The following is a 19,140-nucleotide window of genomic DNA, read 5'->3' as shown; positions in this document are numbered from 1 at the left end:
TTGGCTAAACAGTGGGCGGAGTCAGCACAGGTGTTCTTAATCAGATTGATTGGGAGGCGCATTGATACTGGAAATGCGGTCGGAGCTGAACTGAAGGGAGTTGGGGGTATTTACCACTGTTGCTAGCCAATCAGAATCCAGTATCCAAACATGCTGTTGTGGAAGTCATTGCTCACCATCATAGAATCCACTATGAATTCTATATTGTATCATAGGGTGCTTGAGGAAAATGTGAGACCATGCAAAACTGAAGCTAAAGCAGATGTGGACCATGCAACATGACAATGACCCAAAACATGCCAGTAAATCCACCAACGAACGGCTCAAAAGAAAGAAATGGAGAGTTCTGGAAAGGCCAAGTGAAAGCCCGGATCTGAATCCTATTGAGATGCTGTGGGGTGATTTGAAACGGGCTGTGCATGCAAGACACCCCTCAAACACATCTGGAATAATTCTGCATGGAGGAATGGGAAAAACTGTGTCAGAGATTTAATTTAGGTTATTTCAGCCAAAAAGTGCAACACCAGCTATGAGGAAGGCAAGTTAGTTTTCATTGTTTTTGAACACATTTCACTTACTTTCAGAATGTCCTTTTGGCCATTTATTTGTTATTTATAGCTCATGGACCTCAATATATCCCGTGTATCAACAGCCAGTCCAGGTGTGTCCCAATGATCTAAAGCGGCAGCCTCCTCCTCTCTCTATCTACATGTCCTTTATGCTAACTGACCTGGAAACACAGGACAGAAGAAGACAAGAGGGAGGACGACTTTCAGCTGATGGTTTCATCTGTTCAGGTCTATAATGCAGAAGAACAGTAGGAGACAAAGAGATACGTAAAGGCAGCACTCAAGTTGAGAGGGATGAGGGGGGGTGGCATGGCCCCCCTGAAATAAAAACTGTCAAAATCATCCCCCTTCTAAAACTGCCCTCCCCCTTTCTATCCCTTATGTCATTTTATCAATGAACGTGGCATTACTGCTATTTCAACATTTAGTTTTCTGCATATTGAGTAATATACTGTGGGCGAGGGAGGGGGCACGCACACATGCAATGACATTTTTACCAAGTCACTGACGCTGTGGGGATGCTAAAATTGTCCCCATATGATAAAATCCACCATCCCCCCTGATTGTCTTTTACAACTTGAGTACTGAGTAAAGGAATGGAGTTTCTAGATCATTCCAGCCAGCCAGGGAGGCAGGAAGAGGCCGACGGTCCCCAGGATGCACACCAAGATGAACACACAGAGGAAGATGCGGTCGATCACCATGGCGACGTACTTCCACTCCTGCTTGACCTGTAAGGCAATGGACACAACAATACATCCGTGTCTCAGTCCAGTCAGAGAATAAGACAATGTTGATTATTAGTTCTGTTATTATGATCATAATGTTTCCTTATTATGGGAACCGGTTTTAACTCTGTTGTAGTGTGTTGTTGTGTAGTGGTCATGTGACCTTGAAGAAGGTAGCCACATCATGAACTCACTGGCATCATTTATCATTTAAACTTTTTTTACGTAGAACAGCACAGAACCCATAAGGTTGTGAAATAATTGATTTCTCTTCCAAAGCATGTAGCTGCGTGCAACACAAAACATACACCACACTGTATTCTTATTCAGTCACTCATCCACCTACAGAGAAGTCCATGTCCTCGGCTCGGAGGTGGTCAGCGATGTACTGCACCCCTTCCACAGCCTTCCACAGGGAGGGGGACAGGGAGAGGAGACCCTGGGCGTCCCCGGAGTTGCTGGAGCCTCCAGCCTTGGTGACGTCTGCCCGGCCTGGACCCCCCCCGCCTCCTGTGTGACGCCTACACAGGACAGGACAGCTCTGCCTCCTCTCCTCCCCCAGGGGGTGGGTCTGGTTCTGGGATAGAGGAGGCTGTGGCTTACTGAGGCTTTTACCATTCAAGCTCTGCAATGAAATACAATGAAAATAGAATTGAATAGAATAGAATGAGCATTTTCGATTTTTGGGGGGGACAAGCTGATATTTGTCTTCTACCTTTGCTGACCCTCCAACACATACGCACACACACTCATCCACACACACACACACACACACACACACACACAGCACAGGGGTCCTGAACCAGCATCCATGCGTTACCTTGGAGGCCTCCTCGTGCAGGCTGCAGTACTGGATGCTGCGAGAGCGACCGCGGACAGAGCTCTGGGGCCTCTCTCTCTCTCTCTCTCCCAGGCCATACTGCACACTGAGGGAACGGAGCTTCGGCCTGGCCTGGCAGTGGTGGTGGTGGAGGTGGTGGTGGTGGTGGTGCTTCTCCCTGGGCCGATGGAGGTGGAGGGGAGGAGGAGGAGGAGGAGGAGGAGGCGGTGTGGAGCAGCCTGGCCGGGTGGAAGTGAAGGAGGAGGAGGAGGAGGAGTGGGGTGGTGGTGGGGGTTCCTCCCGGAGGATGGTGTACTGGCTGTGGCTGGAGGAGAGTGACCCGCCCAGACCCAGAGGCTTCTGCTGCTGCGGTAGCCCCCCCACCAGGGGGGCCTCCGTCTCCGTGCGCCGACCCAGGGAGAGAGAGGACGAACGGGCCAAGCTGTCCTGGGGGGCACCCTGAGGGGAGGTGGCGGAGGAGGAGGTGGAGGGGGAGAAGTAGGGCTCGTCCCCGGCCCCGGCCCCGGGCCCAGAACACACACCACCGCCCCAGACGCCGTCCCGTCCCCCGCCGCCGCCGCGTCCGACCCTGGTGCGCATCATCTCCATGAGCTTCCCGCCGTTGACCTCTTTGACCACGGCCGGAGGAGGACGCCGTATGCACAGGACGCCGGGCACGACGTCCAGGAAGACGGTGCGCACCCAGCGCGGCATGGTGTGCGTGCGCGGCGAGCGGTGGTGCACGTTGAGCACGAAGATGGTGATGATGATGGAGAGGGTGACGAAGATCATGGTGAAGAGGAGGTACTCGCCGATCAGCGGGATGACCAGCGAGGTGGAGGGGATGATCTCGGTGATGAGGAGGAGGAAGACGGTCAGGGAGAGGAGGACGGAGATGCACAGGGTGATCTTCTCCCCGCAGTCGGAGGGCAGGTAGAAGACCAGGACGGTCAGGCAGGAGATGAGGAGGCAGGGGACGATGAGGTTGATGGTGTAGAAGAGAGGGAGCCTCCGGATGAGGAAGGAGTAGGTGATGTCGGAGTAGACCTCGTGGCAACACTCGTACTTTTTGATGTTGTAGTTGGCCACGGCGCTGACGAGCACCCACTCTCCGCTCTCCCAGTAGTTCATCTGCAGGTCCGGAAAGAGGGCGGGGAGAGGGAGAGAGAGGAAGGGAGGGAGGGAAAGAGAGAGAGAGAACAAAAGAGAAAGAAAGCAAGAGAGAGAGAGAGATGGGAAATGAGAAAGGCATTCCGTTCATATTTACCCATAACAGACGATGTGTCCTCAACGTCACAGCCTGGTGTAGGCCCACTCACCTGGTCCACAGTGCTGGTCACTCACCTGGTCCACGATGCAGGCCCACTCACCTGGAACATGTTGCCTGGCCACTCACCTGGTCCACAGTGCAGGCCCACTCTCCTGGTACACATTGACTGGCCACTCACCTGGTCCACATTGCTGGCCATGCTGACCAGGTCGATCTTGGCTCTGTCGTAGGTCCACGAGCCGAACTTCATGGTGCAGTTCTGCTGGTCGAAGGGGAAGAAGGTGACGTCGATGCTGCAGGAGGACTTGTAGATAGCCGGGGGGACCCACTTGATCCAGCCGTCATGGAAGAGGTGGGCCTTGGTCAGGTGGGTGACAGTGAAGTCACCGTCGGCACTGAATAGGAGAGAGAGGGGAGGAGCCAAACGAATCACACATTGTGACGTTAGAATTATAAGGTTCTATCTCCATTTTTGTCAAAATTGAGTTTTTTTACATTATCTGATCCATTAGGTGTTTATTAATGCCTGTGTGGTGTTATTTTTAAAATGTTGACATTTTTGAGTTAGTAATTCATAAAATACAAAGGTACCATCTCACAAAACATAATGGAATGTAAAAACTTTGACGCTCAATATCTCTGAACTACCCTAAACGGAGATAGAACCTTATAATTCTAAGCTCACGACATGTACTGTACATTCAAGCTACAAGCACGATTCGATTGGAGTGAGATTGTATGCAGATGGAGAGGTAGAGTATCTTAACGCCATGGTTAGTATGTGGATGGAATGTATATGTACAGCATTCTGTATTTAGGGTATTTGGATGGAGTTTATGTCTATTAGGGGAGGCTGGTTGAGGCATCAGCTACCTCCACCAGCCTTCCCTGATATGTATATACTATCATGTATTTGAGGGTGGTGGGTAGCCTGGAAGTCGGGGGCTATAGTGTATCAATAATGACACTTTGGGGTGAAAACCTAAACGTACTTGTTGTACAGAACGATGTCCGGTCTCCAGATGAGCTGTGAGGGGATCCTCATGGACGTGATGTTTTCATATTCTCTAGGGTTCCACCTCAGTTTGTAGTCGTACCACTCCTGAAAGAGCAGAACCAACAGTTACAGTATGGCAACAAACAGACCCCTCGACACCAAATCGCTGCCCAAAAACTGCTAACCCTAACCCTAACCCTATTGTCGACAGTATCCATAATGATTCGATGGAGAGATACTCACTTGTTTCACCCAGACATTTGTGGTCATCATTTGATTTTTCTCGTCCTTGGAGAAAAAGAACAATGAGACAGAGTTCGTGACGTTAGAATTAGAAGGTTCTATCTCCATTTTTGTCCAAATTTAGTTTTTTACATAATCTGATCCATTAGGTGTTTATTAATGCCTGTGTGGTGTTATTTTTTAAATGTTGACATTTTTGAGTTAGTAATTCATAAAATACAAAGGTTCCATCTCACAAAACATAATGGAATGTAAAAACTTTGACGCTCAGTATCTCTGAACTACCCTAAACGGAGATAGAACCTTATAATTCTAAGCTCACGAGTTGGCTGTTGGAAGGGGATATGTACTGTATGATCACGGTCTTAAATGACTGATAAAGTGCAAATTCATGGTACCCCTCGAAAAGAAAGGTCACATGTTTCAACTGTCATACTATACTATTAGCACCACACCAATTCATTATAGTAAGGGAACGTAGGATCCCTGAAGCAGGGGAGGCTGGTGGAGGTAGAAGTCGGAGGACGGGCTCATTGGAATGCATGGAACGGATTCAGGAACAGTATCAACACATGTTTCATGCATTACACTCACTGAGCACCTCCACCGATTTCTACCTCCACCAGTCTCCCCCTGTCTTAAAGTCATCTGTATCTCTAGTATGATGATCATGCATCATATCACATATCAATAAAAAAAAATATATATATATATATAGGGTTAGGGTTAGAATTATTTACTTTTGGTTATTATAGCGCCACCTAAGGTCTAATCATGGTCATTGTTTCTGCCATAGTTACTGATGCTCTCTAGTTGTGGCATGCAAATTCCTAGCATTTTTTGGTCAGGGACTTTTTGAGCTATTTGACCTAAGTGAGGAAAATAATAATAAGAAGAAGTAAACCACCAATAACAATACTGTTCCTACTACTACGTAATCCTAATTCTTACTTCTAGCATTACTAGCCCTTGGAACCTAGCATAGATTACTTTTTCTTGTGATGACTGATAGACGTTTCACTTACTTAGACAAATATAATTTGTTGTAAGTTGCTTTGGATAAAGGCGTCTGTTAAATGCCAAAAGTGTCAATGTAAATATCACAGGAGTGAAATCAATGGTTCATTGTCCCTCACCACGTCGATGAGCTGAGCGATGGACAGGCCGAAGCGTACGCTGACCACGTCAGTGGTGTTAGCCACGGGCCGCGCTAGCTTGTTGTAGCGGCTGAAGAGAGTGTTCAACAGCCTGTCCTCCGCCTGAGCCCTGGCCCCGGGGTGGGAACACTCTGGAGGGGGGAGGGGGGAGGAGGGGAGGGGGGAGAGGTGGGAGAGGGGAGGAGGGGAGGAGGGGAGGGGGGAGAGGTGGGAGAGGGGAGGAGGGGAGAAGTGGGAGAGGGGAGGAGGGGGAGTAGGGGAGGGGGGAAAGGTGGAAGAGGGGAGGAGGGGGAGTAGGGGAGGGGGGAGAGGTGGGAGAGGGGAGGAGGGAGGAGGGTAGAAGGGGGAGTAGGGGAGGAGGGGAGAAGGATGTTGTTTGGGATGAGTAGGATAAGGATGAGAATTAGGGGGAGAAACAAAGGGGAGGAAGAGAGACAGAGATACAGTCGGAAATGAGAGGAAGATGGAAGATGGAGGGAGGTGAAGAGGGGAAGGAAAAAGGAGTGATTTTAGCAAGAGGGAGAGAAGGAAGAAAAACAAACATTATTTTACATACAATTACACATTACACGTAAACATACAGTATTCATCGTAAAGTGTATATGCGACCTGCTTGGATTGTTTTACTAACGACACAGTACACGCTTCATGGTTCAATCCCATTTGATGTCCACCATTGATCAACCTCCAACCGCAACATCCAATCTCCATCTGCTTCATATTCCTCCCCTAAAATATAATGGATCAATACCCGCACAATGGAGCTCTTCATCTTTTGAGTTTGCATGCAGGGAGCATACACTACCTTCTCATCTATCCTTCTCTGGCCTTCAATGTAATCCCAGTGTTCTTTACTAGAGTAATCCCATAATGGTAATACCAAGATGCCTTTCCCGTCAGTAATATCTGTACATGAACTTGAATGACCTACAAAACGAAGTCATATAACCATAGCAGTGGAGGCTGGTGGAGGTAGACATCGGAGGATGGGGCTCATTGAAATGTGTGGAACGGAATAGGGAATGGTTCCTCATTCCATCCCATACATTACAATGAGCCCGTCCTCCGATGTCTACCTCCGCCAGCCTCCCTGAGCTCATACATTCAATTGCATGATGCAAGATGTGTGTTCTTTTGGCTACATCATGTGGCTTATACATTTGATCATGTGTGTATCATGACTTGGTTGTTTGAAAAGATCTCAAAAGAATATAAGTGATGGTATAATTTGGGTTCATTCACAACTGAGACTACCTCTTCCCACTAGAGGGCGCTGTTCGTGAGCTTAGAATTATAAGGTTCTATCTCTGTTTAGGGCAGTTGAGAGATATTGAGCGTCAAAGTTTTTACATTCCATTATGTTTTATGAGATGGAACCTTGGTATTTTATTAATTACTAACTAAAAAATGTCAACATTTAAAAAAATAACACCACACAGGCATTAATAAACACCTAATGGATCAGAAACTAAATTTTGACAAAAATTTAGATAGAACCTTATAATTCTAACTTCACGTGTTACAACATAGAGTCCAACAGTTTCTACTAACCTTATGTGTGCGTTCTACAAAGTAAGATTAGATCAGATTCAACTTTATTGTCATTGCATCGTACAGAGTACTGAGACAACGAAGTGTAGTTTGGCATCTAACCAGATGCAAATAGTGGCATAGTGCAGAAGACATGTGATATATGGAGATCTTTCTTGGTCAGGTGGCCGGAAATGATATTGATAACTCAGAGAGAAGGTTGAATTGTAATCATTGTATTAGGCAGATCTGGGTTGCATTCTCTTGTACAGATGTTTCCAAGGCAGCATGCTCTGTTAAGTCCAAGCTTCAAGCATGGCTACGACATAGGGGATGCCGAGCTTGGCTGCGGCTGGTGCCGAGCCTGGCTGTGGCATAAAGAGATGCCAAGCAAAGTACTGATGTTTGTTACAGCTTATATACCGTTCTCAGAGAGGGAAATAGCTTTACCTCGTAACTTACAATACTGACATTAGTTCCCATACATGGCTATCCTGTGTCCATGCTGTTCTACCTTGCTGACCACTCCCAAGGCTCCTATGTCCTTATATTAGAGTTAAACTGGTCTCACTGTTACTTGATATGGTATATGCCTGCTCCTAAAGTATGTTTAAGGTTAAACAATGAGTATTGCAATATTTGATAGTCACACAAAAACGCATCATATCAACATGATATTATAGACAGTGCATGATATTACAGTGTAAGGTATTACAGTGAGTATAAATAAATGAGTATAATATATACATGAGATGAATATCAATATGATATGTACAGTTGAACAAGGGCAATAGGTATTGAGGTATGTTACATGTAATGTAAGTTGTATAATTGGAGACTGAATAATTATAACCATAATAAATATGGTATGTGTAAACAAGCAGTAGTGCAACAAAAAAAAGTTCAATTGAAGTCCTGAGTGTGCAGCCAGTAGAGGTATGGGGGGGTACACTGATACTGGGAGATCATGTTCCTCTTGTTGGGGGGTGGAGGGAGGGTGGGGGGTTCAGCAGAGGAACAGTTGCAGGGAAGAAGAAGCTGTTCCTGAGCCTGCTAGTGTGGGAACGGAGACTCCTGTTCCTCCTCTCGGATGGTAAGATGATAAGCCCCACCACCTCTACACCAACACGGCAGTCGTGCTAACCGATCACGTCTCTTCACAACACTGGCTCCCCGCTGGTGGAATGAGCTTCCCACGGCTGTCAGAACTGCAGAGTCACTACCCATCTTCTGTCGTAGACTGAAGACCCATCTCTTCAGGTTACATATAACTGCTCCTCCTGAGACATCTTCTGCCCCTCAGCACGGCGTCTCCTGAAGACACCCGCTTTTCCCCTCTACTGTGTCCCTAAAAACTTCTATTGCCCCCCTTGTACTGTTTCTCTGTTTCTCCAGTGTATAAAAAAAGTCTAGGTTTAGAAGAAGGTGATAGAAGACCTTCTTCTATCAATGGCCCCGGGCCTGAGCTGGATTCTCTTCCTGCTACGACTGGTGGATTGATGATTCACTTGCTTAGTATTCAAATGTACAAATGTATCAGTGTAAGTCGCTTTGGAATAAGGCGTCTGCTAAATGCCAAAAATGTAAATGTAAAAATGTAAATGTAAGCCTCACTTTAACACATGTTCATATCAATGAGAGAATTGAGCTTTGGAACCCGGATCGTCAGTAGATACTGAGGTAAAGTATGATCATGTTAAACACATAACAATTTTATGTCGTGTAAAGGAATATAATTAATTTGTAAAGTCAAGGTGAAGATTAAAACATTACTGAGTTTCCCCCACTGCAATCACTATCATTGCACACAGTTTTTCAGAAGTAGAATTTTCCTCGGCTACGCTGTGGCTTATCTGTCAGCTGCTGAACTCTTGAACGTGTATCTCTCTATGTACTCCCCCTTCACACTCCACAATACCTTTTTGCCTTCATGTGCAAGAAAGAGGGTCATAGGACATAATAAAACAAATCTATGTATAGCTGCTGTTTACTGTACCTTGGAGAGGGAGAAAACACATCAGAATTCCCACAAGGCGATAGGAGTCGATAGGAGACATATTGCTGAAGTTCCCAACTTCTCTTGTTGCCCATAACATGGAAAACAATCAAAGTCTTCTCCTTTCTTTGAGCTGAACCACCATCTGTCTTTCACTCCTTGTTTCCTTTGATTGCCTTCCTCTGTGTCATCCTTCTTCATTTGTTTTGATACACGTTTACTGATTACCCAATCTTTACCTGGTCTTTTTTTTAACAAAGTTGGCCGAAAATCAACATTTCAAAACTCCTGTCACTCCTGTCTCTCCTCTGTCTGTCCCTCCTGTCTCTCCTCCTCCGTCCCTGAGTGATGTTGACTTCAGTCAGTCTGAGGCTGACTACTTTCCTGTTCCATCCAAATGAAATACATCAAAATGATATCCTTGAGTTCAGGTCAAACATAAATGAATCCCCCCCCCCGCCCTCTCTCCCCATCATCCTTCTCTCTCTCTCTCTCTCTCTCTCTCTCTCTCTCTCTCTCTCTCTCTCTCTCTCTCTCTCTCTCTCTCTCTCTCTCTCTCTCTCTCTCTCTCTCTCTCTCTCTCTCTCTCTCTCTCTCTCTCTCTCTCTCTCTCTCTCTCTCTCTCTCTCTCTCTCTCTCTCTCTCTCTCTCTCTCTCTCTCTCTCTCTCTCTCTCTCTCTCTCTCTCTCTCTCTCTCTCTCTCTCTCTCTCTCTCTCTCTCTCTCCCCTCTTCAGACCCAGGGAGAAACATTCCCCGCCTCAGGCACCTGCGTACTCTCACTCAGAATGGGTAGCAGGTCACATTCTTATTGTGTGCTTGCCACTATCCATTAAATGAGCTTCAACCCTCCTATCCATAGAAATGTCACAACAATATACTTCTTTTGTTGGTTGGCAGACTTTCATCTTACCGTTGCTATACAGTATGCACAGTACTCAAGTTGTAAAAGAAAATCAGGGGGGGGTGGTGGATTTGATCATAATGGAGACAATTCTAGCATACCCACAGCGTCTGTGACTTCAGTGTCAGTGACTTGGTAAAAATGTCATTGCATGTGTGCGTGCCCCTCCTCGCCCACAAGCTTGCTTTCCTGGTGGGACAGAGAATCCACAGAGAGCCCAACATGAACCTGGATGACTTCCTCTACTACCTGTGAGAGGGGAGCAGCTACCTGAAGAGCACTTTGGAGTGAACTTGCCTGCCCTCTCTGCCTGCACTGCCCTGCCCTGCCTGCCCTCTCTACCTGCCTGCCCTGCTTGCTGACCCTCCTGATCTGCCTGCTTCATAGAAGCTCTGCCCCTATTCCCCGGAATCAATAAATACACCCAGCTTTGGGTTTTACTCTCCATCTGCCTCTTGTGTTCTGCACTAGTCTGGTTGTCACAAATAAAGAGAGTTGACTCAGTAGTAAGAGGGCATTGGCTGGCAACCATAGGTAACATACTGTATATGTAGTTTTACTGTCTAAACTTCCTTCCATTATCCTTATCAGCCAACATAGTGAATTCAAATCATATCTTTCATACAAGCACAACATTGACTTCAGAACATCAATTTCTGGGGAAAAGTAACCAGACATTTCACTTTCCCCTTTGAACATCCAGAGGAAATTAGATGCAGTATGTCCATCCAGAATCCATGTTCAGCTCTGTTATGTGCTTTTCCACAAAAACAGGCATTTCCCATTGATCTTGGCTACATCAAAACAAATGATGTTGATGAGACGGACCAGAGAGGGACTACGGAATGCAATCATAAGCAGCATCAAAACATGTCTTCTAGTTTAATGCTACTGTACATCTTAATACATATAACAAGATTTAAAAAAAATACATTCCACATAATTTGATTATTACTTTCATTTCTTAATTCGGGTAGCACAAGAAAACATTAAATTAAATATTGAGTGACAATTACTGTAATGAATACAGTATGTAATTCATCTTATCAACTATGATGTTGTGTATGGTATCATTGTAATCCTTGACCTTCAAAACATGGGGGTAGACATCATTTGTTCAGTGTTAAGTTATCATGTTTGGTTCAGGAGATATGAAGCAAAATACATTATTCGAAAGGAAAATGCCCGCCATGGCCACCTGAACACTTCATGATGTTGTGTATGGTATCATTTTAATCATTGACCTTCAAAACATAGGGGTAGACATCATTTGTTCTGTGTTATCATGTTTGGTTCAGGAGATATGAAGCAAAATACACAATTGGGCTATGGCGGAAAGGAAAATGCCCGCCATGGCCACTAGGAGGAGTTTTTGTGAGGGCTCCACGTCTAAAAAAGGTTCAGCACCCCAAACTGTACAAGTGTACCAAGTTTTGTGCTTTTATGAAAAAGTTAACTATTTTTTCACATATTAACCGGACTATACCAACTAGTGGACATATTTTAGATTGGAGCAAATCGCATGTGACTTGATTACGAAAAGGGGAGGTAGAGCTCTCCCCGAAATGTCCGTGGTCGTAGTGATTACTGCGCCGTTATACTACCAAAAAGTAGTTCTCTCTCCTACCCAACTGTATAGCCTACTATATAACTATACAATGAGTATGTGTACAGTGTATAGTAAGACATTTGTTTTACTTCCTTTGAGTCGAAAATGCTGCCCGTGTATTCAATAAATAACATATTTATAGAATTCAGTATTCTGTGAACCAATGAATGACAGGAGAATTGTATGACGTGCGCAGTGATACTCAGGGGTGAGAAGCCCTACAAATGACCTGATACAATTCGTATCGCAGACAGTTGATCAGATTTGAAAGAAGTAACTTCTATGTAAGTACATCTAAGGCGTTCTGTGAGGAAATAGAGCTAGCTACACGATGTTTATGACCTTACATGCTGCCAGATAATCACTGTCAAAGTAATTAAAGAATATAAGCTTTTAATTGAGCCACATGAGATGGTTTCAAGTCCAGTTGCCACCAGTTGTGATTTTAGCGAGCTAGTTTAGACAGGCCGCCTGTTCTAACGCGATGTTTAAATGTTCAATAATATTAGCCAGTTAGTAATTAATACATCTAAAGCAATGCATTTTAACTGTAGACTACAGAAGCAACGATGACTCTATTAGCTAATGTATGAAGTACAAAGTGGTTGTTAGTTAGCTAGCTAAGGCTGGTCTCTTGCCTCGTGCAGCACTTTGCGCCAGTATGTGGTCACGACTGTGTAAGTAAGTAAAGTAAGTAAAGCTTTATTTATATAGCGCCTTTCGTACATGAAATGCAACTCAAAGCGCTGTGGTCACATAGACATGTGCTCGTGACTGTCTTTAACCATCTATGGCACCTTGTTGCCTCTAGCCATTATTGGCCTTTTACATTCACACAATGCATCCCCAGTTATGACGCAATACTTAGAAAAAGAGGCAGGGCCATAAGGAACCAATAGCAGTGTTTGAATTTGTCACATGTCTCTCTGGAGGCCATGCAGCATCCCTTTCTTCCAGACCTTCCCACAAGAATTAGCTTAGACATTTCTGTCCACAAAAATCGATTAAAAACATATTTTCCTGGCCTTTTTCAACTTTGAAAAAAATATATTCACAATAATAGGTAAGTAAAGCTTACTTTCTAATAGTTTACTTTATTTGCTAATTAAGTAATGGAAACAATCCTAGTCCCTAAAATTAACTACTCTGTCCATTTACCCCATAACCATAAAACCAGACTCAACAACCTAAACAACTCCATTGAGAAACTTAGCCACATCCCCCAAATCCCCCCACAGGACTTTCACACCTACCAACATCTGATTCATTGGACACCCCTTACAGGAACTAACATTTGGACTCTCTGGCAGAAGTCTTTAAACTAGTGACCCTCTCTAGCGCAGACCAGCGGGAGAGCGGTACTAATCCCCATCACCTAGAAACGAGTGTCAAAAGCATCTTCAACCTCTCTAAGTCCTTCCGACCTACCCCAGCCCAAATTTCCCTACTCAAAAGGGGCCTCTCCTTTATCCCCACCCTCGACTTAACCAAGAGGTCTCGCACGCGATTACAAACGGAGGCTCTCTCCTACCACAGGCGTCTAGAATTAATAGCCTTCTTTGATAAAGACCCCGAAAACACAGTAGAGATCCCCCGGTTCCTACCCAAATCCACCTGGGAACCTTCCTACACCCAACTCCTCCATTTACTATCCTGTCTGAGGCAAGCGGATGACGAAGCCATCTCCTCCATGCCCCTTCTCCGGGAAACCCCCAACCTACTACCAGAAGAAGTCTCAGCCCTCAAATTACTCCAAAATGACCCACACATAATCATCAAACCGGCAGATAAAGGCTCAGTGGTCGTCGTTTTGGACAGAGACCAATACATCACTGAAGCCGAAAGACAATTAAATTGACCACAATATTACACAAAACTAGCGGCACCTATCTTCCCCAACACTGCCTTAGAAATCTTTGACATACTGTCAGAATTACACGGCACAGGCCACATTAATGACAAACAAATACGCTACCTGGCCGGTGAGGTAGATCCACAAGCCAGATGCTTTTACCTCCTCCCTAAAATCCATAAACCCCCTTCCTCGTGGCCTAAGCCCCTTGAGATACCAGCGGGCAGACCCATAGTCTCAGACTGCGGCAGCGAGACCTATGGTATTTCAGAATATATTGATCATTTCCTTAACCCCCTAGCTACTCTTCACTCTAGCTATGTTAAAGACACTTACGACTTCATAGCCAAAGTTAAATCAGCCCAGTTGGGCCCCAATGACCTACTCTTTTCAATGGACGTAGACAGCCTATATACTAACATCGAAACTGCACCAGGGTTAGCGGCAGTCCGCAAATGCCTATTGGAGAATCCGGTAGTGGGTCGACCGGACTTTCAAATTATGAGACTCCTGGAAATAGCACTTACCAAAAATTATTTCAACTTCAATGGCCAAACCTACTTGCAGATCAAGGGAGTAGCCATGGGCAAAAAATTTGCCCCAGCCCTGGCAGACATCTATATGGCAGAATGGGAAAGGACCATCCTCCCCCTCTGCCCCCTCAAACCATCTTACTACCTCCGGTACTTAGACGACATCTGGGGCATTTGGCCTTACTCCAGGGAAGAATTCAAGGAATTCGCTAATATACTAAATTCCCAGCACAAATCCATTACCCTCAAACATAGCCTTGATTTGAACTTCATTGATTTCCTAGACACCACAACCTTCAAAGGAAATAATTTCCCCCTAACAGGTAAACTGGATATTAAAGTGTTTTTTAAGGACACTGATACCCATTCCCTCCTCCACCGAACTAGTTTCCATCCTCCCCACACCTTCAGAGGCCTAGTAAAGTCCCAATTACTTAGATTCCACCGATTCCAGACCTTCCCACAAGAATTAGCTTAGACATTTCTGTCCACAAAAATCAATTAAAAACATATTTTCCTGGCCTTTTTCAACCTTTAAAAAAATATATTCACAATAATAGGTAAGTAAAGCTTACTTTCTAATAGTTTAATTTACTTTATTTGCTAATTAAGTAATGGAAACAATCCTAGTCCCTAAAATTAACTACTCTGTCCATTTACCTCATAACCATAAAACCAGACTCAACAACCTAAACAACTCCATTGAGAAACTTAGCCACATCCCCCAAATCCCCCCACAGGACTTTCACACCTACCAAGATCTGATTCATTGGACACCCCTTACATGAACTAACATTTGGACTCTCTGGCAGAAGTCTTTAAACTAGTGACCCTCTCTAGCGCAGACCAGCGGGAGAGCGGTACTAATCCCCATCACCTAGAAACGAGTGTCAAAAGCATCTTCAACCTCTCTAAGTCCTTCCGACCTACCCCAGCCCAAATTTAGAAACAGAAAACATCAAAACACAGACATGCGTGATAGAAGCCTCTCCATGGTAGAGCAAGCAACCATACTTTGATTAGAGTCAGTTTGAGGATAAATGTCGATATATTCTGACAGATTACATCTCTATGGTAACGCCATCGAGGTAACATCAACAGATGATAAGGAAGTGGTGGGCGTGGTCTCAGGGGGGCACAGGAAGTGCTCAGGGCATGGTGACATCACATCCTCTCTCCTCCGATAAACATTGGCTGTGTTCGGAATAGCGTACTAGCATACTCAATGAGTATATACTGCATACTACCTACTAAATTCATAATAATACTGTAGTATAGTAGTATCCGAAAACCAGCCGACCATTATGCATCCGCCGGGAGCGGCGAATTTAAACCTCCATTTTAAACCTCCATTAGCTAAAATATGTAATTTTGGCTTTACAAGTGTTAACATGTCATTTTATGAAGTTTTTGTGTTGTTCGTGTCGTTCAATGAGAAACAGGATCTTTTTATAACTTTTATTAACGTGCTCCGTGTACATCCAATTCCATCTACCGAGTATCTACCAGTTGCTGTGCCCTCACTACCACTACATCATCTCCGGTCCTGTCCTATCACAAGGACCTCTACTGACACCTAGTGGTAGGAGTATCCAATCGTCACATCCTCCTTTCTTTGAGGTAATAAAAATAACAAACAGCTAACAGTTCAAGTTACACAAATTACAGGTATCAGCTACAATCTTAACTGCAGCTATGTCCTTAAAGCATTTGACTGAAACACACAACCAAACATGTTTACTATGAACTAACCCTTAAACTTTCTTTTATATGTATAACATATCAACTCAAAACATTAAACACATTCTTACACATTCATGCTTATTGTCTTTTTTTTTTTTCCTTTTTTTTTTTTTACAAGTTCAGTCTATCAGGCTTTGTGATGTGTCTTGTGGATCTTCTTATCACAGGTTCACTTGACATGTGTGTGTTAGTGTGTGGTTCAGTATATCTGTCTGTGTTACAGTCACTTGGAAGTGGACGGATGGGCTCAGACTCACTGCAGGCTTCACTGAGCTCTGGAACAGCTTCTGGAGTTTTTAGGAGACTGCGGCGATTGCGTCTGAAGATTTGTCCTTCTTCTGTTCTCACCGTGAATGACCGTGGAGCGACTTCGTCAAGAACAGTGGCTTTTGTCTTCCATCCATCAGGACCTTGAATCCTGACTGTGTCGTCGCTTGAGAGTGGTGGAAGCTGCTTGGCTGTTCTGTCATAGAATGACTTCTGCTTCATCTTCTGTAGCTGTAGCTTTTGTTTCAGCTTTGGACGTCTTCTTTGCTGTGAGTAACTCGGCAGTGTGGTACGAAGCTTTCTCTTCATGAGCAACTCAGCAGGTGACAGTCCACACTCAAGAGGTGATGCTCTGTAGCTGAGTAGAGCAAGGTATGGATCTGAGTCACTGTCAGCAGCTTTCTTCAGGAGTTGCTTGAGAATGTGGACTCCTTTCTCAGCCTTTCCATTAGACTGTGCATAGAGAGGACTGGAGGTCACATGATTGAAGTCGTACTGTTCTGCAAACTCTCTCCACTCTCCGCTACTGAAGCATGGTCCGTTATCAGACACAACGGTATGTGGTATGCCATGTCTGGCAAAGATCGATTTTGTGTGTGTTATGACACAGGCTGATGACATGTTTGCTAGCAGTGCCATTTCAGGGAAGTTGGAATAATAGTCAATGACTACTACATAGTCTCTTCCTTTGAGATGAAACAAGTCCATTCCTACCTTGTGCCACGGTGCTGCTGGCACATCAGCTACTATCATGGGCTCTTTGGTTTGCTTGTTCCTATGCTCCTGACATGTTTGACACCTGCTTATCAGTCTCTCTATGTCTTTGTTGATTCCAGGCCAGTAGACAGTATCTCTCGCCCTTCTTTTACACTTTGCGACACCGAGATGACCTTCATGGATCCTCCGTAGCATGTCCTGCCTCAGAGCTCTTGGGATGATGATTCTGTCGTGTTTTAGCAACAGCAGCCCATAGACTACACTCAGCTCACCTCTGACATGGAAGAACTGTGGACAGGAACCTGGAGGCCATCCATTTTGCATGTTGTCGATGACTTGTTGCAGCTCTGTGTCTTTCGCTGTTTCCTCAGCTATCTGTCTGGACTTGGAGTCTGATACAGGAAGCACAGCAGACACCATGTTCACATGCCTCTGAACATCCTCTTCAGTTGTACTGACACTGTTCCCTGTTGGTGCTCGCGAGAGTGCGTCAGCGAGTACGAGATGCTTTCCTGGTGTGTAGATCAGTCCAAAGTCGTATCTTTGCAATCTCATCATCATTCGCTGTATTCTTGGTGACATCTCATTCAGATTCTTTTTGATTATAGCGACTAATGGACGATGGTCTGTCTCTACAGTGAAGCAGGGGAGGCCATATACGTAGCTGTGGAACCTCTCTAGCCCAAACACTATCCCTAAACACTCCTTTTCTATTTGAGCGTAACGACACTCAGTTTCTGTCATAGACCTAGATGCATAGGCTACTGGTTTCCAGTGTTCACCCTCAGCCTGAAGGAGTACTGCACCAATCCCATCTTTTGATGCATCTGTGGACACTTTGATCCTCTTTGTGTGGTCGAAGAATGTTAGCACAGGTGCAGTGGTTAGTGCTCTCTGGAGCACTTGCCATTCATGCTCATGTTTGGAGGTCCACTTGAACTCACTCTCATTGTGCAGGAGCCCACGGATGCAGGATGTTTTCGCTGATAGGTTGGGGATAAATTTACCTATGAAGTTGACCATCCCCATGATGCGTAGCACCCCTGTTTTGTCTGTGGGCCTCGGCATGTCGAGTATGGCGTTGATTTTCTCCTGGTCGGGTTGGACACCTTGTGCTGAGAGCTTGTCTCCAAGGAAGACTATTTCCTGAGCTCCAAACTGGCATTTGCTCCTGTTGAGCTTCAGTCCATTCTTCCGTATGCTCTCCAGCACCTTTGTGAGCCTCTCATTGTGTTCTTGGATTGTGGAGCCCCAGACAATGATGTCGTCCACATAGGCTCGAACTCCATCCAGCCCCTCGATTATGTGTTCCACTGCTCTATGAAATATTTCAGACGCAGAGATTATTCCAAATGGAAGTCTGAGGAAGCAGTATCGACCAAAAGGAGTGTTGAAGGTGCAATATTTGGTGCTGCTCTCTTCTAATTTGAGTTGCCAGAACCCTTGTGATGCATCAAGCTTTGTGAAGTATCTTGCACCCGCCATTTCACAGGTGATTTCCTCACGCTTGGGTATCTGGTAGTGTTCACGCCTGATGTTCTCGTTTAGATCTTTTGGGTCCATGCATATTCTTAGGTCACCGTTTTTCTTTTTCACACACACCATTGAATTGACCCAGTCTGTTGGTTCTTCAATCTTCCTTATTACACCCAGTGTTGTCATCCTGTTTAGTTCCTCCTTTAGACGGTCTCTCAATGGTGCTGGGACCCTTCGTGCAGCATGCACAACTGGCTGTGCATTTTCTTTGAGCTGGATTTTATAGGTGAATGGCAGTTCACCAAAGCCCTTGAACACATCTGAATAGCTCTGCACTATGGATTCAACAGAGTCACTAGATGTGCTCACAGTTGTGTTGATGCAGTACACTCTTTTCACCAGCTCTAAATCTTCGCATGCTTTATCACCTATCAGTGAGTCTAGTCCTTCAGCTACCACAGAGAAGAGTAAGTGGTGCACTTTCCTTTTCACTGTTACTTTCAGCTTGCATGTGCCTAAACAGTCAATTCTCTGTCCATTATAGTCCTTAAGCTCAAGCATTTTTCTTTGAATTTTTGGCTTTTCTTTCATTGCTTTGATGTCAGACATGCTGATTAGATTTGCTTTTGCACCAGTGTCTAGTTTCAGAGTGACTATAGTCCCATTTATTTGCAGTGGTGCTATCCATTTATCTTGCTTGACATCATTTATCTGCTTCTGTGGCTCTACTT

At 45.0% G+C, this 19,140-nt stretch overlaps 1 protein-coding gene across 1 annotated transcript; it reads right to left on the bottom strand.

Annotated features, from left to right (window-relative positions):
• Positions 1-1,174: 1,174 nt before the first annotated feature.
• Positions 1,175-5,892, bottom strand: LOC308171328 (neuronal acetylcholine receptor subunit alpha-4-like; the record flags this gene model as incomplete). The annotated part of the gene is made up of 8 exons (XM_080546161.1): positions 5,764-5,892; positions 4,628-4,672; positions 4,380-4,489; positions 3,566-3,782; positions 2,623-3,248; positions 2,118-2,295; positions 1,644-1,874; positions 1,175-1,300 (listed from the first exon to the last, which is right to left on the bottom strand). The coding sequence occupies exons 2-8, from the start codon at positions 4,655-4,657 to the stop codon at positions 1,175-1,177; spliced, it is 1,518 nt and encodes a 505-aa protein (XP_080402287.1). The 5' UTR covers positions 4,658-4,672; positions 5,764-5,892.
• Positions 5,893-19,140: the final 13,248 nt, after the last annotated feature.

This window comes from Nansenia antarctica (genome assembly GCF_963989245.1).
Source record: "Nansenia antarctica genome assembly, chromosome: 15".
Lineage (NCBI taxonomy): Eukaryota > Metazoa > Chordata > Actinopteri > Argentiniformes > Microstomatidae > Nansenia > Nansenia antarctica.
This window is presented reverse-complemented; position numbering and strand designations above follow the sequence as displayed.